Source organism: Podarcis raffonei, chromosome 3, assembly GCF_027172205.1.
Source record: "Podarcis raffonei isolate rPodRaf1 chromosome 3, rPodRaf1.pri, whole genome shotgun sequence".
Classification (NCBI taxonomy): Eukaryota; Metazoa; Chordata; class Lepidosauria; order Squamata; family Lacertidae; genus Podarcis; species Podarcis raffonei.
In genome coordinates this window covers 60,140,315-60,164,516 of record NC_070604.1, presented here as the reverse complement: position 1 = coordinate 60,164,516, position 24,202 = coordinate 60,140,315, and the positions used below count along the sequence as shown (strand labels likewise).

The following is a 24,202-nucleotide window of genomic DNA, read 5'->3' as shown; positions in this document are numbered from 1 at the left end:
TTATTACTTCTTTTCTTTTTGCAGACTGAATAGCTTACTGAGAAGGTAATTGTATACAGAAAGAATCCCAAATACCAATTTTTTTTCTAGTTCAAAATCCACCTCAAAGGTCTTTTGAGAAAAAGCTTTTTCACATGCAAACTTGAGAATCATTCATGAGCATCTATATTCAGAAGTAACCCCTACTGATTTAAATGTGGCTTGTGCCCTAGAAATTGTGCTTAGGACTGCAGCCCTAACACCTCTGCTGTTAAAGACCAACTACACATTAATTGTGGGCAAACTATACATTAATGATGTGATTAGCAATCACATGTTATGTGGCTTAAAATTATATATCAAGCATGAGGGCCCTGATTGGTGTCTGGATCACAACACATGGGTCAATTCAAGCCTTCTCCCAGCTGCATGAAATTGCCCCCCTTGGGCCTTTAGCATTAAGTGGGGGATAGCTCCCATCAGTGCCTATGTGAGCTTTTTCCCTAAAATTAATTGCTACATGGGATGGAGGCAGAATTTCTTGGAGAATCCTGCTGCGGAATAAAAGCTTAAACCTCCTTTCTCTACCTGCTGTGACCTTGATAACAACCACACACACACATGCCCGGTATTAAGTTTTAAGATGTGATTGCTAATCGTGTTGTCTGTGTGCCACTTTGAACCACATTTATTCTTTAGTAAGGTGAACAAACACTGAGTGTGCTGCTGCATGAGGAGAAAACTGCAGCTGTTTCACCACTCCCCCACTCTTGCTGCTACCCTATCACATTTAGTCTACTCCTTGGGGTGCACATGATCTGTTCGTTGGGCAACTGCTCCTGAAATGAATCTATCCTACCCAAGTTCCAATTCTGCAAGGAAAAAAATGCAATTTAAAACTGCTGGTGTAGCTTGTGCTATATAGGACCAATGTGGCCCAGAGGCTAAGCAATCGTTGAATAGTCAAGCAGTTAAGCCAGTAAGTAGAGAAGCAAGAAGGGTATGAGCAGGTAGGCAGGCAAGCCACCAAGCAAGCCAGCATAGTTAAATACATAGTGAGGGAATCAAGAATGGGCAGTTTGAGAAATGCCCAGCCTTTATTAAGAAGCAGATTGTTCAAACACAGAATCCATGCCAATGTGGAGCTGGAACCCACTTGTGGCATTAGCAACAACAACAGTGTCTATTATTTATATGCTGCACATCTGACTGGGTTGCCCCAGCCACTCTGGGTGGCTTCTAGCAAATTAAAACTTCTAAAAATCAATTGTTTATCAGCCTTGCTGAGCTTGTAGCTTAACAGTAGCTTAGAGCCGTCTGAAGTAGCGGTGCCTACACACAACAGACAGCTGATCATCTGCTCTCTCTCTCCTGTATATGTACGAGTGAAAAACAACAACAGGTTGACCAGAGACACGCCATGTCGAACCTTCTCCCTTCTTTAGTGTACTGAAACCTGCATTGAGAAGATTAGCAATCATGAAAAAGTAGCATGAAATATGAGTATTAAAAAAAAGAGTACAGTGGTACCTCAGGTTACAGACGCTTCAGGTTACAGACTCCGCTAATCCAGAAATAGTACCTCAGGTTAATAACTTTGCTTCAGAATGAGAACAGAAATCATGCAGCGGTGGCGTGGCAGTGGGAGGCCCCATTAGCTAAAGTGGTACCTCAGGTTAAGAAGAGTTTCAGGTTAAGAACGGACCTCCAGAATGAATTAAGTTCTTAACCCAAGGTACCACTATACATTGATTAGAATGGAAGGGTCACTGGGTTTATTTCATATACATGCATACAGAGATGGTTGGGAGTTTAGAACACTTTGGTAGATGTTGGCTTCCTTTTTTGGGGCAGGAATTACATTTGCTATATTCAACCAATTTTACTGGGCAGCACGATGTCACAGCGATTTTTCAAACCACGCTGAGTTGAATATGTTTCAGTTTTGAGCACTTGTAGACATGTCGACCCTTTGACCCTTTGGTGTTGACACTCTGAAACTCCCAGTGTGAAAGGATTAAATCAGGCTGTGGGGAGAATTGGATTTACAGTTCATTTGTAAGTCCTTTTCTCCTTCTCTCCATGCTTTCCTCTATCAGCCAATCAGTTTGTCCTGAACACCTATTCAAGCAGCAAAGGAATGAAGGAGATCTAAGAGAGGCATTGAGAAGTACCAGAGTTCAAAACTCCTGACATTATTGGCCTGACATTAGTGCAGCTCAGGAATGAGTTACATAGAAAAAAGGAGTTTTTCAAAAGGAGTCAAGACCTACATTTCAAAGGGGGGGGGGCCTTAAAAATGGATCCAGGTGTTAGCAGATGAGCACATGGTAGATGAAAGCAGTAGCACAGCTACAGTGTCACTGCTTCTCTCTGAGGCTTTTCTCTATACAATCTGTAACTGTGGCTAAATTCTGTTGGCGTGATTCTTTTTATTTGATTTCCCCCCCTTTTGAGTTGTTTATGGATTTCTAGATTCCCTTCAGTCTCTAAATGTGTGTTTTCAAGCTTCCGTTTGGATAGCCAAATTAAACAAAGACTGACGCATTTGTTAAATCAGTTTTATAGGGACAGGAAGTTATCCACTAGCCCTTATCTTTGTGCTGTATCAGGAGGGACCTAGTGTTGCGAGTATGGAGGAAGCGCTTGAAAAACTACCATATTTCACATCAGAATGGAAAGAAGCTGAATTTTAATCTTATTTCGATGAATTTGTCCAGCACACATACAAATAACAACACGTGAAGCCCAATAAAACCATGCTTTTCTCAAGGTTGTTACTAAATTCTGTTTCTATCTGTGCTTTTCCATGAGCAAAGCACACAGAAATATCATGTTGTGTCTCCTGACATTTCTTTAAGATAAATTTATTGTCATTGTCCATATATACACAGTATACACAACAACGAAAATCAAACACCCACCCAAAGACCGGGTTCACATACACATTTGCACGTATCTCCAACATTCTCATCCTATTCAGACATAATCTATAAAACATAACAGAATATAACATAACCTATTTAAAGGCATAACATAACCTAAAACCTATCTCATTCCTTCCTACTTCCTGCTTGCTATTTCTTGCAACTGGCCCTAAGATCATTATTTAGTGCAATCAGAGCTCTTGGATAGAAACTATTCAGAAGGCGTGTGGTTCGTGTTTTCATTGTCCTATATCTTCTGCCCGAAGGCAACAGTTCAAAGAAGTTGTGAGCAGGATGGGTGGGATCTCTCAGGATATTGTGTGACTTCTTCAAAGTGCGAGACGTGAAGATCTCATCCAGGGTTGGTAGTTGGAGCCCAATAACATTCTGGGCAATTTTAATTATTCTCTGTAAAGCTTTTTTATCCGTTTCAGAGCTGCTCCCATACCACGATAATACACTATAGGTTAAGACACTCTCAATGGTACTGTGATAATAGGACAGAAGTAGGTGCTGAGATAGATTCAGTCCCCTGAGCATTCTCAGGAAATACAACCTCCCCTGCACCTTCCTCACAACCATATTAATATTTGCAGTCCATGAGAGGTCCTCAGAGATATAAATGCCCAGGTATTTAAAACTACCAACCCTCTCCACCTCCTCGCCATTTATGTGCAATGGTAAAAATACACTTTTCTTTCTCCTAAAGTCAATTATGAGTTCTTTGGTTTTTTTGGTGTTAAGCATAAGATTGTTTTCTTTACACCATTGAATTAACCCCTGTACTTCTTTCCTATAAGCAGTCTCATTGTTCTCACTAATGAGCCCCACCACCGTTGTATCATCCGCAAATTTGATGATTGTGTTGGACTTATACAGTGGGGTGCAATCAAATGTGTACAGGGAATAGAGAAAGGGACTTAGCACACATCCCTGAGGGGCTCCTGTGCTTAACACTAGAGTAGAAGAATAGTGAGGTCCCATTCTCACTGTCTGCGGCCTATCAGTCAGGAAATTCCTTACCCACAGACAGATCTTCTGATGTATACCCAAGTTGGTCATTTTAAGAAATAACCTGTCTGGCAGAATTGTATTGAAGGCAGAACTGTAGTCCACAAACAACAGCCTTGCGTAGGTTCCCTGTCGTTCTAGATGACTCAGTACAGTATGGACAGCGATGGAAATAGCATCATCAGTAGATCTGTTTCTTCTGTATGCAAACTGGAACGGGTCTAGAGTGGATGGAAGACCAGCCTTAATATGATCTAGCACCAATCTCTCAAAACATTTCATAACGACAGATGTTAGAGCTATTGGTCTATAGTCATTGAGAGATACCACCACTGACTGCTTGGGGACTGGCACTATAATCGATGTCTTCAGGCAGGTAGGGACAGAACCCTGCAACAGGGATAGGTTAAAAATGTCCGTAAATACCCCAGCTAATTCTGCAGCGCAGTCCCTAATAACCCGTCCCGTGATTCCATCCGGTCCAGCTGCCTTCCTAATGTTAATGCTCCGAAAGGCACGTTGTACGTCAGAGGTCTGTAATAAAAATGGTTGTCTATCAGTAGTAGTTTCTGATGATGTGCTGGTAGCCAATGCTGTAGTGACGGTAGTTCCAGTTCCCACCTCAAAGCGACTAAAAAATTGATTCAGTTGATCAGCCAGGTGCGCACTGCTACTGGCCAGTTCGTTTTTAATATTTTGCCCTGTAATTTGTCGCAGGCCTTGCCATACTCGACGAGGGTCGGAGCTTTCAAAATGTTTTTCAATCCTCCGGCAGTACATAGCTTTGGCGTTCCTAATGCCCTTTTTCAATTTGGCTCTGGCTTCTCTATACTGTTGCACATCACCAGAGTGAAAAGCAGCATTTCTTGCCTTTAGCAGAAGATACACATCCCTGTTTAGCCAGGGCTTGTTGTTAGGGAACACCCGTATTTGTTTGATGGTAGTGACAACATCAATGCAGCTTTTAACGTAGAACAGTACTGTTGAAGCGTATGTGTCCACATTATTCTCCACAAAAAGCGACCACTCGGTGCTCCGAAAGCAATCTTGAAGTTGCTCAGATGCACCTACTGGCCACACTCGTATCTCTCTAGTTGATGGTCTGATTCTGCATACGAGAGGTCTATATGATGGTATCATAAGTAAAGATATGTGGTCTGACTGCCCCAAATTGGGCAAGGGCTTGGTCTTGTATCCATGCATGATGTTACTATATACTCGGTCCAGGGTATTTCCCCCCCTAGTGGGACAATCAACATACTGGTGGAACTTAGGAAGCACAGTCCTTAAATCGGCTCGATTAAAATCACCAGCAACCACAAATGCTCCATCCGGGTAGGCCCGCTGCTGTTTGCTAATAGCAGTTAGCAGGTGGCCCATAGCTGTAGTAGTGTTTGCATCGGGAGGTATATACACCGCTGTTATTATAACAACATTAAACTCACGTGGCAAATAAAAAGGGCGGCACTTCACCACTAGGTACTCCAAGTCAGGAGAGCAATGCGTGTCCATTTGTTTGATGTCCGAGCTCCAGTTGTTATTTATATAAACGCAAATTCCTCCTCCTCTGCTCTTCCCGGATTCAGCGGTTCTATCCGCTCTAATTACTGAGCGTCCTTCTAGCTGCAGAAGTCCCTGTGGAAAGGAGGGATCCAGCCACGTCTCTAAAAGGACCATAACACAGCAGTCCCGGATACTTTTCTGCCGAGAGGTAATAAGCTCCAACTCCTCTACCTTGTTAGGCAAGGATCTCACATTTGATATAAGGAGACTTGGCAATGCAGGCTTGTGGGGATTTTTACCTAGCCTCACTCGTAATCCAGCCCTGCAACCCCTCTTCTGCTTACGCCCTCTCCGTTTTCTTTTCTTTCTGGCAAGGAGAGCAAGGGGAGTATCCCAAGAATGTGCAAGATATGGAGGCTCTCTGATAAGCTCAGCTGGAATGTTATAGGTTGAGACCTCCTGGCTGCAACCTTCTCCTCTGCCGATACTTAAGAGCTCTTGACGACTATAAATTTCTTGTGCCTGAGTATTTACAGTCCATAGCAGCAGTAAGTTCACAAATAAAAATAAAACACAAATCGGATACCGGTCTTCGGAGTGCCGAGCCGCTGCAAGTGCTTGCGCCGCCATCTTTAGTTTATTTGAACTAAGTATATAGGGATATTCTCCATCGTGCCAGGACTTTTATGCCACTGAACTGATAAATAATAGCAAAACTCCTGGCGGAAATAAAAAATAGTGAAAAACTACATTTTCATTGAACTCTTTGAATGTTGTCTTGGCATAATAATTTTGAGCATTAACTGTGTTTCCTAAATTCCCTGTGAAACAGTTTGGGATAACACATTGTCTAAAAGAAGAAATCCAGAGCTGGGTCCATATTTATGCCACAGTTCTGCATACAATATACCTTTGTTTCATACTCCAGTCTCCGTTAGAATAATTTGCAGCAACTAATGTTACTTAGTTTCTAGAACCTTATGCAGATAGATACTAAATCCACTGAGTGGTGGTCAATGTATTCCCCTCATAAATGAAAAAGAACTATAAATGTAACCATGTAACTATATAACCAGGCCTCTGGCTGAATAAACATTCTATGGACTTTCAAATGTGTTTGTGGTTTGTTTATGATGATGATGATGATGATTAGGTATTTTGTGTTCTCACTTTGTATTCTTATGTGACCCTCAGATGAAGGGCAGCATAAAATATTTTATCTCTGTCACTACACACACACACACACACACACACACACACAGTCTTAAAAATACTAAATGGCATTGATTTACAAACAATACACACCTTTGAGTATAGAATCCATATCCAACACCCATGCCTATATCTGTCTCCAGGATGCTGTGTCCTTGCCTGACTCCTGCTTTCTCATAACTAATAGCTTCTTTTAAAACTCCTTTTACTGCACTGCTGTACTTATGAAGAATCAATACTGCATTAATACTCTCCATCTCTCCATGGGGAGTGTGCTTTTACCTATAATCTTACCAGGCAATCAAATGCAGTTTGATTAAAGAAAATGTGCAGGTGCCTTCTGATGTCCCCCTTTAAGGTAGTTTTAAAACTAAAGAAATCAGGAAATAGTTCATAGGCTAGGTTGTATAATATAGCTTCACATTACAAAGTTCACAGTCACTCTCAGATAATAAAAGATATGTGCTTATGCTCACTAAAAACGGATCTTATTATGACCATTACCTCTACCATTCAGCGGCTGAGTTGTATCCAGAACCTCTAATCATGGATTTCAGGGTGTTAGCAATTCACTGGCATGATTAATTTGCAAACTGCTTTTGTTCCCAGGAATAGTCACCATGTAGACCTATACATATAGGACTCAAATTTATAGACAACAAAAAGTCATGCATGAGTCAGCTACCAATCAAGATGGGAAGGGATGAGCAATAGTCTAGAAGATGTAACTTAAAAGTAAAGCACAGCTAACTTAATATTATTTTGGAATTAAAAATCTCCCAAACAAATGTGACTCTTTCAGATTCACATTTACGACATCTGACCATCCCCAACTGCAGCAGAGAAGAAATACATGAATGCAGTGTTGAGCAGTATCAGGTCCCAAGGTATGGTCTTAGTGCAAGGTATGGTCATAATGCAGCCATCTTGCTGAAGCTAATCAGGTATATGTTAATGCCTAGGTGGAAAAGATGCCCAAGAACTGTCAGCACCCATGGATTCTGACTGGTATGCTGGAATATGGCTGGAGATGGATGTATCTTTACTATCTGGTTTCTTGAACACAAGTCATTAAGTGTTGGCTTATAGGTGTGAAGGAGACATCGCACGCCACAGAAGCAACTTTCACCTTGCATTTCCTAATATACAATGCTTTCAAACTGAGTGTAGCCACACATTCAGCTGTAAAATTTCAAACAGGGATAATTGAGGAATATTCATGCATATGAGTGATAATTGAGGGATAGTCCTGCAGTATGAGTGACCCCAAAGATTGTTGTTGTTTAGTCGTTTAGTCGTGTCCGACTCTTCGTGACCCCATGGACCAGAGCACGCCAGGCACTCCTGTCTTCCACTGCCTCCCGCAGTTTGGTCAGACTCGTGTTTGTAGCTTCAAGGACACAGTCCAACCATCTCTTCCTCTGTCATCCCCTTCTCCTTGTGCTCTCAATCTTTCCCAACATCAGGGTCTTTTCCAGGGAGTCTTCTCTTCTCATGAGGTGGCCAAAGTATTGGAGCCTCAGCTTCATGATCTGTCCTTCCAGTGAGCACTCAGGGCTAATTTCCTTAAGAATGGATGCGTTTGATCTTCTTGCAGTCCATGGGACTCTCAAGAGTCTCCTCCAGCACCATAATTCAAAAGCATCAATTCTTCGGCGATCAGCCTTCTTTATGGTCCAGTTCTCACTTCCATACATCACTACTGGGAAAACCATGGCTTTAACTATACGGACCTTTGTTGGCAAAGATTAATATAAGATAAACAGGACCTGGGATTTACAGAGGTATGGGGTGATGAAGGTGCATATGTGTTAAAGAAACAGCGGCCATTTTAGCCGTAACAGCATGTGCTGTGCAGTTCTTATGAAAATGCTGGACCCAGGGACATAGGAGAGAATGTTGTAAGCCCTCTGTGTATGTTCCTTGTCTGAGATGTGGCTGTGTATCTTGGTGCACATACAATGGTACCTTGGTTATTGAACAAAATGCATTCTGGGAGGTCGTTTGACTCCTGGAACTGTTCAAAAACCAAGGCGCAGCTTCCAATTGGCTGCAGGAGCATCCTGCAGCCAATGAGAAGTTGTGGAAGCCACACTGGATATTCGGCTTCTGAAAATCATTTGAAAACCAGAACACTCACTTCTGGGTTTCAATCGTTCGAGAGCCGATTTGTTCGGGAGCCAAGCCGTTTGAGATCCAAGGCAAGGTATGACTGTATCTGTTTTATAGTTTCCATGTGCACTGCTATATGCCCTCTTGAGTTAATAAAGTAGTCTGAAAATCATATACAAAGCTACATATTCTGGTGGTTTCTTAAGGAATGCATGGCATTAGTAATCAAAACACACTTTTGGATGGGTCACTGCCCTCTTGTGCTATTGTTGCTTTCTTTGCAAAGCACTACAGTATCCCGACTGAAACCTGCATGTCATTAAAAGTCATTAAAACACTAACATTGAAATGATAGAAAGCATAATGAATTGCAATATGATGCTCTATGGGTAACAGGGTGTGACAGGTAGATAGAAACACTGCTCAGAAACTGTGCAGAGTGTACATATGGATACATGTGGAGGAACAGACATGAGGATGAGTGAACCAGACATCGGCGCGGGGGGGGGGGGGAGAGAGAACCTAAAGCAAATTAGATTTCATCCTCCATCAGATATGAAAGTAATTCGTGACAAATCTCTGCTCTTCAGAGCTGATTTCTGATTTCACTGATTAGACTGAAAAGGATCATAAAAATGAAGAATGCAATGCATGGGGTCGTTAGAAAGTTCAGCCTAAATGAAGATCAAGTTAAACAAAAGCCCTGTATCTTCCACAGGAAAAATAAAAGATATTACTAAGAGTAAGAGTTAATGTCCCTAGAATAATTTTACATAACAAGATTAATAAAAACATAGGCACTAAGTTCTAATCCTTAAAAAGAAGAAACCAACTGCTTTTTATAAAGAACAAAATTAAATGCAAATAACAGTGGCTTCAATGCAAGTGAAATGAAGCAAAAATCACCATGGTTACCATTAATTTTTAGTTTTCAGATTAATGAAAATCGCAGGAATCAAACGTGATGATGCCAGCTTTGTAAAGCTTTTGAAAAGGTTGAAATTTTATTAAATGAGGAGGAAAGGTAGTGTAAAGGCAGCTGCACGTTTACACCACATAGTCTTAATTAGTGCTGAAAGGAAAGCTCACACAATTATGGCTCTTTTCATATTATCAATATTGTTAGCCTAGAATCCTAGCATAGATAAAGAACAGCAAACTCCTTAGAACCCTGTGGAGTATAGTAATTTTCAATTTTAAACCATCATAAAACCCAACAACGCAACCTGAAATTTATGCCAAAATATTCTTGGAAAAACCCAAGTTTTGTGGTATGACATGGAAATTCACATCCTTTTTTTAAAAAAGCATATTGTTTGGCATTTATGTTTCTAAATATAAATCTGATTTTACACATTCATTTCAGTCTTTTCATTATAATTTGAAAACCAGGAAGCTCTTTATGACTCACTTCCCCACAAAACATATTACCTACCTATCCATCACTGATTTGTGCACAATGTACCATATGAGTCAGAAATGAAACATCCAAAATCCCTTTGGACATATCCAAAAATGCAAACTAGGAATGGAACATTTGCCATATGATTACTCTCTTAGGGCCCAATATTATAGAGAAGATCCATCAGCTGAGAGGCTACATAATTTGACAAAAGCTGTGCTATGCCACTGGAACACTGGATATGCCACCAACTTGTACTATATTGCTCTCTGCATGCTGAACTGAGAGCTAAGTTTATCCTTGATTTGTTGCTCTAGATACCTGATGTGGATGATCAAGGGAAAATCACATATTTGTTGTCTGGTTTTCACAAATTTGTGACAGCCAATTTTGTGAGATTTGCAGTCGCTTGCCCAGAATTTTTGTGTACGTTTTTCTTAATATACATATTTTTTGCATGTGATTTAGCCTACCAAACACCATTTTTTGCAATAAATATAATATAAAACATTTTGGCATGTTATTTTTCAGTAATACTGATTGGGGTAGTTTGAATGTCAAGGAATAGCTCAGTTTCTGGTTGTCCATTGTTTTAGAAAGGGAAACTGAACCAAAACAGTCCCCCATTTATTTCACCACGGGAAACCAAAGGCTAGGGTGTAGCTCAGCACTAAATCACAACACACAATTGCATAAACACCACACAGGGAGATCATAACTTCGGCCCTATGGCATAAGGCTATATCCCTCTGGCCATATGTGATGCACATGGAGAGCTCACAAGGGGGAACTCTGGAGAACCAAGCCAAGGCATGACACTGGAAGAGAGTGAGATGCTACTTTTCTGCTTAACACCTTTTGCTCTGCTCCAGCACCTTGAGCAAACGTTTCTACTCAAGCATCAAATAAAGAGGGCTCCCTAACTTCACAGCCTGTAAATGATGTTGCAAAGCTTGAGTATAGTCACTGTTACTGGATATAAAATTTTAGAGATATCTGAATATACTTTCTTCAGTACACTATGGCTATGTATTAAAACTCCTGATCTTATGCATGCACAAACATTAATTTATGGGAAAATATGCATATTCGGAGGGCAGTGTGGTTGCCAGCATATTGACATCAGCAGTACTCCCCCATCTTACCTCTCCATTCTCCAGCGGATGAATCCTGGAGTAATATGAAGTGCATATAACTTCATCATCTTTTGTATACGATGGAGGTCCAGTGCGTGGAAGAATGTTGTAGTGAGTCAGACATTCTGTGTCTGTGATAGCATAGTACTGCCAGGGCTCATAGTTGACACCATCTAGTGAACGTTCCAAAACCCAGTTTCCAGGTCGTGGTGCATTAGCTGCTTTTAAAATGATATAAGCAATTTGGAACACCTGGGAGAATGTGAGAAAGAAAAAAAATATATCAGAATAACTGGCTGAAGTATATTTTTCTTTTGCCCATTTACCAGCAAGCAATGCTGATTCTAAAGAAGTTTGATATTATAGCTTGGCTTTAACAAAGTCTGCAGAGAAAACAATAGCACATATCCTGTTTACAGCAGCATCCCATTCATGAGAAGTGAAGCTGAACATTCGCTCTGTGTTAAACCTCTTGCACTACTGAACTCTATTGTTGTTCTATGGTTGCTCTGCTGTTGCTCGCTTTGGGATAGATGCCTAGCATATAAAGTAGTGTGAAAGGGCTGTACCTCAAGCTCAAGCTCTACCACTAAGCTCCTAGCAGTTCCTACATCTAATATGAAAGGAGCTTGGGTCAAGGGGCTATGAAAGAGGGAGAGCACAGCAAAGTTGAACACTGATTCAGGTTCTAGAACCATCACAATGCAATGTGATGTGCTGTACCACAAGGGTGCCAACTTGAATAAAATACGGGGCAGGTGACTAGGTAAGCCCTACTCCATATAATCAATCACAAGACATGGCATACACACACCATTATACAAATTTAGTAAATAAATACGAATTTAGTAAATACAGTAATACAATTTCAGTAACCTCACAAAATTGCTACTGCTGAGCTACAGCATCCTCCATATATTTTCCAGTCCCCAGTTGGTGTTCCAATCCCATCTGGAAACCCATTTTAATCTTTCTTCATCCGAGAAACACCACCCTGAACATTCAGCTGGTGATTTCTACCTGCAGCTTATGAGTACTGCTCTCATATAAGCAGATTATGAACATTTAATCAACACTCATTATGATTTGCTCTTTCACCTGCCTTTCCAACTAATTTACAAAGGATTTATTTTCAACTAACCTACTTACCAAGACTGATACACAAGACACAATTATATTTGAATAAGCTTTGAATATGCTAATAATTTATCTTTTAGTAAATCAGATTTTATTACAACCCAGATAAAAATGAAACAGGTGGATACGAGTATACATCTCAGTAAGAATAATTAAAAGGATTTCATAGATACTAACTCACATTTAGAATGTAGCAAACTCTTAGTCAAAATATATCACAAAGATGGGCAGTTGGATGACTGGGGTATCGGTATTGCCCTCTGAACAACATTTTATATACTGGAAATCCATCCATTATATAAAGGAAAGTATTAGCATACATTGAAAGGTAATAGGGTTTCTTTCTAAATAGCCTCTCCAACACTGTTGTATAATATATAAATCAATATTTATCACATAGAAGAAACACTTCTGTGGTGCAGTGTGGTGTAGTGGTGTGGTGTAGTGTGGTGTTCTGTGGTGTAGTGTGGTGTAGTGTAGTGGTTAAGAGCGGTGGACTCGTAATCTGGTGAACCGGGTTCGCGTCTCCGCTCCTCCACATGCAGCTGCTGGGTGATCTTGGACTAGTCACACTTCTCTGAAGTCTCTCAACCTCACTCACCTCACAGAGTGTTTGTTGTGGGGGAGGAAGGGAAAGGAGATTGTTAGCCGCTTTGAGACTCCTTAGGGTAGTGATAAAGTGGGATATCAAATCCAAACTCCAAACACTATTATGTATCTGCATAGTTTTCCTGGAGACAAGCAGCTGCATGTATTTCTCCAATTCCAATACAGGCCCTCCTGAAGATAATGGAGAACCACAGCAAACCATCATTTCCATTTCTGGAGTTCTTAAGAAATGCAAGGCGTAAACAGAAATCTTAGTGTTTTCAGTTCTGGAGTTATAGCAAGAAGTATGAAGAATGACAAAGAAAATTTTATAGTGGGAAACTAGAAGACAATGTTCCATATCATTAGTTGGTGAAAGCTTGGGTTTTCACTGGAACTCTGCCAATTCACACCAACTGAAGTTCTTGAATATTATAATTACAGAGTGGAACAGATGAAATAATTAGAGCTGTTTCAGTTTTTTTTTCATGGTAGCTTGGCAGCTTTTCCAATGTTGGCATTAAAATGTGTAAAGGAGAAAAATGGAGATTTCACACTAATACTTTGCTACTGTAACTAAGTACTTCAGGGGTTTCCCAGCAGAGAATTCTGAGAGCTTCCTAAAAATGAATTTAGTGTCAGCTAACATTTATATTTTGTTGTGTTTTTAATGCTGTGTTCAAGAAAGGTTCTGGGGTGACTGCCTCACCCTCTAAATTATCCAGGGTGAGCATTGTACTGTTTAGTGCTGCATAAAGCTGTATCATGGAGCATTTCCCCTTATTGACCATCCGTGTCCTTTAACTGTGACTTGCAAGCACCTAGCAGCAAACAGAGTGGAATCTATGTCTGTCTGGCTAAGCCTGCTAGAAAAGAGGGTAGTTAACTGTCATCACAACAAACTGGTAGAGCATAAGAAGAGTCTTTTGGGATCAGACCAAAGACCGATCTTGTCCAATTTCAAATAGTGACCAGCCAAATCTTTCCAGGAAACCAAGTGGGATATTGTCCTCCCAGCTTTTTAAATCCCAGCTACTAGAATACAGAGGGCTGTATCCAACTAACTTAAGAGTCATTGAAATTAATGTACCTATATTAATCTATGAGAGATTCCCAATTGTGCAATGCTTGGAAATCCATTTTTTCCATCTTTGGAGCACTACGGTAGGAGGACCTGCACCCCTATAGAACAGGGTTAGGCTACATGGTGTCCTCCAGATGTTGTTGGGACTCCAACTCTCATCAGCCCAGATAGCATGTCAAATGGTGATGGGAGTTGTAATCCAGCAACATCTGGGGGAAACCCTGCTATAGAACTTGTTCTACTCACTTTCTTGAAGACTAGAAGCCCTGTCCCAGATAGGATACTGACATAAAGTATACTGAAACATCTTACTTGACTGTGTCAGGCCAAAATGAAGTTCCATCAGGCTGCCACTATTCCCTTGGACTTTTAAGTGATTCCTAGCCAATTAGGTTGCTTCTATTCACTCACATCACCCTAGTCCTATCAACCCATTGTCCCACACTCAACTCTGATCATTACCTGACAGTTCTTTGTGTCCCATATCTGGCTTTTTATCCTTCCTTTCCCTGTCCCTTTCTGCAACAGAAATACATCACCCAAGTGTAATATAGACAACCATTACCTAATGTAATAGCAAAGTTCTTTCTCCTTCACAACATGCAGGTGCCTACAGGCACACAGTGGTTCCAGATAATAAGGGAGGAAGTCAACATCACACTCGAGGAGGGACCAGCCCAATGTCATTCAGTAAGTTTCATGGCTGAGTGGGGATTTGAACCCTGGTCTTCCAGAAGGGCCATTACCATTTTCATGAGATTGACTCAAGACAGACACTGGAACCTGACTGTTCAAACCTGCTGAATGTTAGAGGGAGGAAATACTGATGGGCGACAGTTGCTCACAGGAACTTAGCTATAATCATTATACACTTCCTCAAGGACACAATGGCAGCAACAAGGTATGTCACAAAAAGTAGTTATGCTGTTGTCATTGCTGCTCCTTAGTCTTTCAGCTCTCCCTCACTCCCCTTCCTGACATTTCCAACACAAACCCTCTACTCTCTTCATTTCCCCACTAAATGACAGAGTGAACTCAAGTCAGTAGTTATAGCCACACTGAATCAGATGAATGGATGTCATTTATAGCAAACAATGTAGTGCAACTTAAATACGGCTAGAGTATATTTTACCCTTTCACAAAATGAAGCCATTTGAAACGAATTGGTCTGTTTGGAGTGCTTGGTAATTTAAGGTTCTTTTCCTGTTTGAATACCTTGGGAAACGACTGCATTTTACAAGAGCTCTTCTCTGACTTATTATCGTGGGGAGCCATATTCAATTTTCAGCTGCCAGTTTTTGGGGATGGAGGGCAAGGAATAAATGGCTCAGTTGTTCTAAAGATGTCCAATTGCATTTATACTACTCCAGCCATAGAGATTATTGGGTCACATAGTACTTAGATGAGAAAAAGAGAGAGAACTGTGAAGCACTCAAATCAACCATTCTAAAAGTTGGGTTATATTCAGTGCTCTGAGTTTAAAATGTTCGCAAAAGGTGGCAGGCTAGCATGAATTTAGCATTGCTCCCAGGAAATGTGGTGTTTCCTTTGACTTGCTATCACATGAGTTAAGAGAGGGAAATTGAATAGGAGCATGATTGAAATCACCAAGGCAGGCAATTGGAAACAATGGGTTGTTCTTTTTTGAATGAAAATCTGAGCCACAGTTTTTTCTTGACACAACTCTCTTCAGTGAATGATCCCCTAATGAAGGATGTGATTCATTCTTAAACCTTAAGTTGTCTTCATCTTGAAGGTCATGTTCAAAGTGTTAACCAAGCAAACATATTTGAAATTCTGAGGCAACTTTCAGCTAGGTTGATTGACCCCTGGAAATTCTTGCCTGTTTCTATCACATAGCAGCACTCTGTCAATGTAAGGACATAAGATAAGCACTTTGGAGCAGACCAAAGGCTCACTAAGCCTAGCATCCTAATTTTCTGCGGCCAGCCAGAAGCCTTCAGGTAGCCCACAGCCAGGGCATGAAAGTAACCCAATGAAATTTGTATGATTCTCTTTTTAAATCACTGAAGTTTAATGGCCATCAGTACATCTTGCAACAGTGAATGCCATAAAATAATTGTGTGCTGTGTGAAGTATCTGACACCTATCCAAAATACATAAATTGTTATCTCAAAGCTCCGGCCCTTAATCCCATGTGTACTGGTACTACCTGTGGTTTATTCAGTATTGCAGAAATACATCACACGCATGCTCAGGGACAACTCTTTTGAAACTGGTGTCTAATCCCAAAGAGATTGTTCAATTGTGGATATTCCATGTGGCAGAAATACATTCTCCACATGCTCAGGGCTTTCAGAACAGGACCTGAGCTCTGTGACCTTTCCCCAGACAACATCTTTCAGAGTTTCTGGTTGAAAGCTGACCATCACTCACCATTTACTTGGATTATCTGCAGCTTTGGTTCATTTATGTTTGCTCAGAATTAACACATCTTCATTTCAAAAGAACATGGTGTTTTGCTCTGTGATACATGCCATTGAAAGCATTTAAAAAATATTGCTCCAAATTTCACCTCCAGACTCTGTAGCTTTGGGCCTATCTGTTCTGCATTACATGGTTCACTTCTGGCCTCAACTCAATGTGCCAGTGCTTACATTTGAAACTCTAACCACCTTTGGTCCTGGATGAATTGAGGGGTTTTAGTCTCCCATATATAGGCTTCCAAACATTCCTGCTTCTAGCATCTCCCTCAGAATGCCATTTGGCAGCTAGGGATGTGGATCAGACCAGCTTTACTTGTGTCTCCAATGGTCTGGAATTGCCTTCCAAGCAGATCTGTATGGACTTATCACTATATTGCCTTATTGGGCATATGAGTATTCTACATAAGGCTAGGTAGAAATTTATTTCAGTGTCTTGGGGGGGGTTGTTACAATTTTCAGAGGAAAATATTTTGAACTACATACTTACAATATGGAATTTGACAACTGGACACTGTAAATGGATTCTTCATGCCCTTACTATGGCCAAAAGACTGATACTGATGCACTGGAAATATGTGTATGGTTCTATTTAATCAATGGATTGAAGATATGACTACACTTGCAACTTATGAATGGATTGCTTATAGATGTAGACTTTGCATAGATAAGTATAATGATATCTGGAACACATTTATACAAAATATAGTAGGTTATATGTATATATTAGATAAGTATATATAATTGTTAATTTTTATAATGATACAGTATACTTTTTATTTTTATTTTTCATTTATTTCAATTAAACTGTTCTAAAAATAATAAAAGAAATTTATGTCAGAGAAATCTGATGAGGCAACGGTAAGGAACAATAAGGATATTGTGTTAGTATTAGTGGTTTGTGAAAAATTTGTTGAATCACACTTGTACAGCTATTTCATGAAGAGAAATACTTTCTACCATGCACTCAAAGCCATCTGGTTTTATCTATTAAAAGAAAACTTATCCACGCCCCCCCGACATTTAGAAGAGTGGAATGCAGCACATTTCAAATGTTATAACAAGAATGGTTGCCATATTAGTTCCAAATGCAGGCAGGTGTGGTTCAAATAATAGCTTCTACTTGGCTAAATCTGTTGCTAGCAATCTGTTGACTCCTGATCTAGTATCTTGAACTCTGTATTCAGACCTACTTTCTGGATGCAAAGATCTAGCCTGGGAATAGTGTGTGCAAGGCTTCCCCACATCTTTTAGGGGTGGTGTGGTGCTTGAACTGGTTTCCAAGTATGCACAGAATACTAGCATTAAGTTTCATTCCATTAACATGCTGGACTGGAGTGCTTAGATATTATGTGTATTGTGTTTCTTGCAGCAGGATAGTAAGATCTACATTTAATTTTTCTGCTCACTGCAGATCTGAAACTTTTAGCACTTTCTTTTAGCTAAGCCAATGATGAAAAATGCAGTAAGAGTGTTTTAAAAAAGAGCCCAGAAAATAATCAAAATTCCAAGCTAATCAAAACTCTTTTGAGACTGGTTTTTATTTTAATGTGAAGTACTACCAGTAATTATTAATATAGCACACCAAACTCATTTTGAAGCATAGAATAGACAATAGACTATTCTCTCCACTTCAGCCTTTAATTGCAGAAAAAATCCACAAGTTCTTTGTTGAAATTATGCCAAGTTATTGACATCTGAGAAAGTTGAGGAATACACTAGATATTGCAGTGTCCATTCCACAGCTTAACTGTCAGAGAGTGGCTTCATGAAAAGAAACAATGGAAAGGTGTGGGGAGAGAAACAGTCCTTGAGGACTAGATAAGCAGTCAGAGTCCTGGCATAGGAGAATGGACATTTTCACTGCCTTTCCAAAATCCCCATGAGAGAGCAGGCCCATATTGTAAGAAACAAAGACTACAGAAACCAGTAGAAACTAGGAACACTTGACATTTTAAAAAGACACTGCAGGTTTGAGCTGTAAATCTAGTCAAATATTGGGTTCAAATCTTGCACCAGCTCTGCAATATACAACATGCAATCTAACTGGACTATTGATGATGACTTGAATGAGATAGTAGGATAAGGAAGCAATGGCAGCATAATGGAAGCTTGTTTGTATAGGACTGGTCTCAAGTAACTGGTTTATGGAACGCAGCCTAAGCATATTAGTTAAAGATAATGAGAGAACCGGGTTGCACTAGTTTCTATGGATTACAGTCCACTTCTTAAAGTGCATTGTTATCTTAAATTGGCACACACATACACTCATGGTGCGAAAGGAATACCTACAGCCTCTCTCTTAGAAATGCTTCAGGCTTATGGAAAGTGCCGGCCCAATTCTGAGATAATGGAGTATCCTATGGGTTTGGGAAGGGGACTCTTAGTTTGAGAAAATCTTGCAATTGGTGTGCCCTAATACCAGGAAGCAGCAGGAATCTGGATAACTACAAAAGTTTGTATTTTTGGGCAAACAATAGATCAACAGCTCTGCATAACAGCTAAGACTTCCTATACTGGCAAGACCAATGTCCGAGTTAGTTCCCACTAAGCTATGGAAAAGAAGATCAAACCGATCCATTCTTAAGGAAATCAGCCCTGAGTGCTCACTGGAAGGACAGATCATGAAGCTGAGGCTCCAATACTTTGGCCACCTCATGAGAAGAGAAGACTCCCTGGAAAAGACCCTGATGTTGGGAAAGACTGAGGGCACAAGGAGAAGGGGACGACAGAGGATGAGATGGTTGGACAGTGTTCTCGAAGCTACCAGCATGAGTTTGACCAAACTGCGGGAGGCAGTGGAAGACAGGAGTGCCTGGCGTGCTCTGGTCCATGGGGTCACGAAGAGTCAGACATGACTAAATACCTAAACAACAACAAAGCTATGGAAGTAGCCACACCCGGTGAGGGGAGGAGCACATTCTGTTACATACCAGACATGTCACATTGCCACCTCTAGGATCAGTTCCAAGTGCCCTCTTGATATCACACAGAAAGTCATTTTCAATAATCTCAACAGCTGCTTCTAGGTTTGGTTACTATTCCCCCTGAGATTGAGGGAAAATGCAAGTGTTCATTTGCTGAAGATATGTGAAATGAACCACACACACGAAAAGAACATTCAGATCACTCATTCAAGGATATCATCCTCAAACTTAAATGCTGAAGCTCACAGCTTTTCCTGTGAACTGAATCCATGCACAATTAATTCACACCTTACATTTTTGTGAATATTGGGAAGTTCATGAAACTCTTGCACTGACCATTGTTACAAAAATCGATTATTAATTTGCATTAACATTTTCTTACATGTGAAGTCAACAGCATTTGGGCTTTTGTGGCTATTTGGTCATGTTGAAACATTTTTTTGTTATTATACTGACCTCTGTCCATCTTTTGTAAGCCAGTTAGAGGTGGGTTTTTAAAAATACATAAATTAAGCAGTCTATAAATTTTATTAAATAGATAGAAATAAACTGTAGCTTATGTCTTCATGAAATATGTAAGACATAGGCTGATCCAATATGGACAATGGTCAGGATATGCCACAAAATTCTGTTTAAAGTGGCAATTTTGGAACAATCATAAGAATGAATCATTTAAAACAGCAGAAAGGATCGAGGGTGAAACTATAATAGAAGAGAAAGCTAAAATTGATAGAGGTAGAGGTCTATGCAAAATGTAAAAGGATGTTTATTAGAGTGTTTATATATTTTGTAAACAGATTTATGCTGCAGACATGTGTTGTGTTGTTCAGAAGTCCAAGTCAACTTCCAAAACCTATTTAATTCATCATTTATAATTAATGTAAATCATATGTGAAAATATGTCTCTATGAACTGTGGAAGTATTCTTTTAAAAAAAGAAAAATCCTTTTCAAGTGTTTAGCAGTTGAGAATAGCTAAGCAATTATTTACAGCTGCACACACACATTTTATTTGTTAGAATTTTTAATTGTTACAGTGTTTTAGATTTTGTAAATTCCATTTTCTCTCCTGGGGCCTGTGGGGCAGCATAGCTTGTAGAACTGAGTTACCAAAGAACCCCTCTAAATATTTCCAGGAATTTTCCTGTGTTAGACAGTATGGTCCACATGATAAGACACAAGATTCCATTTCCACTGGTAATTGCCTCAATCTGTACAGTACACACTGTGAAGCACACTTCCATAACTTGCAATACCCACTAACAAATGGCTCATAAGACACAGGAAACTGTATCCTATTACAAAGGGTAATTCACTACACTAATATTATTCATATTGTGCTGAAATGAATCATTAATCTACATACCGCTAGCCAATGAAGCAGGAAATCTCATTGTGTATTGCTCCCACCTGCTCTTCTAGCTCAAAATAAATCCATTAGCTAGGAGCCGTTTGTGTAATTTAGCTTGCAGAACAGCGTCACACAGAGAAATACAATTGAATAGCTACTTACATATCCGTAATATGAGTGATATGTATGTAGGAATTATGTATAACTTCTAACAACTTGAGACTTAATTTTTTCATACCTGTATTTCATGGAGTTGCAGCAACAAGCTGTAGTGGAGTCACCCAACCCCTTTATTTATTGTGATAGATTAGCCTTTAGTCCAACCAATGTTTATTCTGAAACCTCAGTCATGTCATGGAAAATGCATAGATGACATTTTTGGTGCAATCCAACTCAGTGATCAGTCCTACTGAATTCAATGGTACTTACTCCCAGTCTTCCACTGCCTCCCGCAGTTCGGTCAAACTCATGGTAGTAGCAGCATTGCCACATACTCTGACAAAGTTTTTTCTAATGGTGTATTGTTCCTAATGTGCCTTATACAAAAGGAATGTTAAATATGGAATAATGAAGCCTTGTGAAAAAGTAAAAATACTCTACTGAAGTAGAAGAGCTTCTCATTTTAGTTCTGCCACATTTGTATTGTGATGACTAACATCTGACTCAAGAATAGCATTTTTGTCGTTGTTGCATCAAAAAGCTTTAAATATGACTGCTGAGAAGTTGTGTCCTTATGATTTGGTTGAACTGTTTGTTGGTGTTAGGGACACTGAGGAGTGTGCTGGTTGGATACTGATGAGTGGGCAATGGGAGAAGTGGGGTTGGAGACTGATTTGCAAGATGGGGTCCATGATCTGGGGGGAGCCTGCTGCAGCCGGGAGACAGGAGTCAGAGGCAGGAGAAGCTGTAGGATTGGAGAGTGAAGAACAGGTGCTGGAGGAGGGAGAGAGAGGTCAGGCTGGTGTAGAGTCAAGGGCTTCCATACCTTCTCCTCCTGCCCCCACCTCTCCTGCTCCACTGTCTCCCAGGACCAGAAGAAGACTGAAGTAGGAGGAACAAAAGGTTTCATGTAGGTTATATGATGTGTGCAGCTGGGATAGGGGAGACACAAGCTGAGGTAGGGAGCAGAGCCTCTCTGTTGCAGCAACTGCCTCATGGGATGCACACCTAGGAGTAGCTGAGAGATGTAGGACTGGTGGACATGCCTTTCCCTAACTTGTAAATGTCACAATAAAGAGTTAATTTCTCACTCTGGACATTCCTTGCCTGACAGCACTGTGACAGCTGGCTATTTTGAGCTTATCTGTGTTGTTGGACTAAGCTTTGGCTTTCATTTTATCATTGTGATTTCATTAATGCTTAAATAACCCTAATTTTGAAAGTGGGGGGTTTTGTTGTTTTTTGCAGTAAGCATGATAGATAAAGGTTATAAACAAATGTACTCATGGATACAAAAATGAAGTGGTGTTTTTGGGGTGCTGCACTGGTGAGTATGTTTTAGGTTATGATATGGATTTCCATTACCAAAAATAAAGTCAGATCAGGTTACAAAATAAAACATGTTGGGTAAGATCCAATGTTAGTCATATTCAGAGCAGAGTCACTGAAATAAATGTATACTCTGACTTAGTTTTATTTCACCCATCAAATATAAAAAGAATCGCAACTGCTTTGACTTACTTTGTTATTTGCACAGCCAATTCACTTGCCCCTCTCTGGAGTTTTCAGTCAGAACCCAACCTCTGGACTCCTTTACCAGATTACCCTGAATTTACAGCCCGCCCCCAAGATTTAGACTAAGGATCCAACCCAATACTGTTTCCCCCCAAAAGTTGAAAACTGCTATGAGGAAGGCCAAACCTCCAGGCTGGCCCAATCTGTCTGCAGACAAACTCTTTCTGGCCCTGAATATGGAGAATGAGATGCTCCACAGCAAGGCCACACTCTTGCGCTGCCCATTGACCTTGAGCCAGAGCTATAGCATATACAGGATAGTGGAATGACTGCTTCAAGCTTTTATGTCCCACTGGTGGACCCAACAGAAGACTGGCCCTGTAAGGTCCGCCACCAGATCATCACCCCCCCCCGGCATCGACTGCCTGCCAAATAAAATAAAATTAAACTGCTGTTTGAATATGGTAAGTGGTCTTTGTCACCATCCCCAAAGGCCTGGCTATCTTCACCAACAGATGAAAAGTTTATGCTAGATACACCTCCAAGGGAGATAATTTCAGGCAAATGATTCTGCCATTATTTTGTGACCACATATATTCCTATCATAACATATCATATCATATGATATTACATTATATTATTACATTATATATGCTGAAAACATCCAGCTTTTTAAAAAAAACAAAACAAAACTATTTTTATTTCCAACAAGCTGCTTATCTGCAATATATTTCAAAAACAGGAGCAAGTCTACACAAGATTCAACTACTTCTGAAACTCATTTTTTATGACAGTAATTTGAAACTTTCTACCAGTTTGACTTACTTTTGGATTATCTGCTGAAACCGTGTCAAATCTAGAATAGCCTTCCCCACTTTGGTTTTATTCAAATGCTCTGGCCACAAATTCCCCACTTGCATTTATTAGATATACACAGTGCTTTTTTTTTCTTTAAAAAAATGTTTAGGGGTACTCTCATTTTGACTCAATAAAATCACCACTTTATAGTTCAAATCAGGAAAAATAAATACAGTAAATGGACAAAAGTACAAAGATTCACAAAATGTTTAGGGGTATGTGTACCCCCTGCGTACCCGCCCCCCCAAGAAAGTACTGGATATACATCTTGTTCCCTGAAATGTATTGAATCATAATTAAGTGCATTATAACAAGCCTAATTATGAGAAATACTCATTAGTTTCCCCATAGCCCATCACAGAGAAATGATCCATATATTTGCAAATGTAAAAAAGCTATGCAACCATTAGAACATCCCCTCTAAAGGGTCTATTGCTGTCACCATCCTTGTGTTAACTCTGTGTTAGCAATAAAATGTTTCTGCCCTTGGAGCGGTTTTAATCTTTAGCAAAGATTCTAAATTTTAATGTCTGTTCGGAGATAAACGGCAGCTGCAATAGTAATTCTGTCATATCTTGTGACCATAGATATTCCCATATACTGTTATTTATGCTGCAAACATCCAGTTTTAAAGGTTTTGTCCTGATTCCCCATAAACTGCTTACCTGCAGCATATTTCAAAAACAGGAGCAAAGCTGACCAAGACTCAGCTACCATTGTGTAATCTTACCACAACACTTCAAAACTTCCCAACACTTTGGGAAGTGTTTATGGAGCTTACCACTACTTCTAGGGTGCCAAGATCTGTATACATGTTAGAACAATCTTCTCCAACATGGGAAGGCTGGTGCTGGCTGG

At 40.1% G+C, this 24,202-nt stretch overlaps 1 protein-coding gene across 6 annotated transcripts in view; it reads right to left on the bottom strand.

Annotated features, from left to right (window-relative positions):
- LAMA2 (laminin subunit alpha 2) overlaps window positions 1–24,202 on the bottom strand; it is a 367,591-nt gene that overhangs the window by 245,093 nt on the left and 98,296 nt on the right. For all 6 annotated transcript variants that reach the window (XM_053381873.1, XM_053381876.1, XM_053381874.1 and 3 more), the window contains exon 4: window positions 11,292–11,534. In XM_053381873.1, coding sequence (XP_053237848.1) covers window positions 11,292–11,534 — 243 coding nt within the window. The remainder of the gene's footprint in view (window positions 1–11,291; window positions 11,535–24,202) is intronic.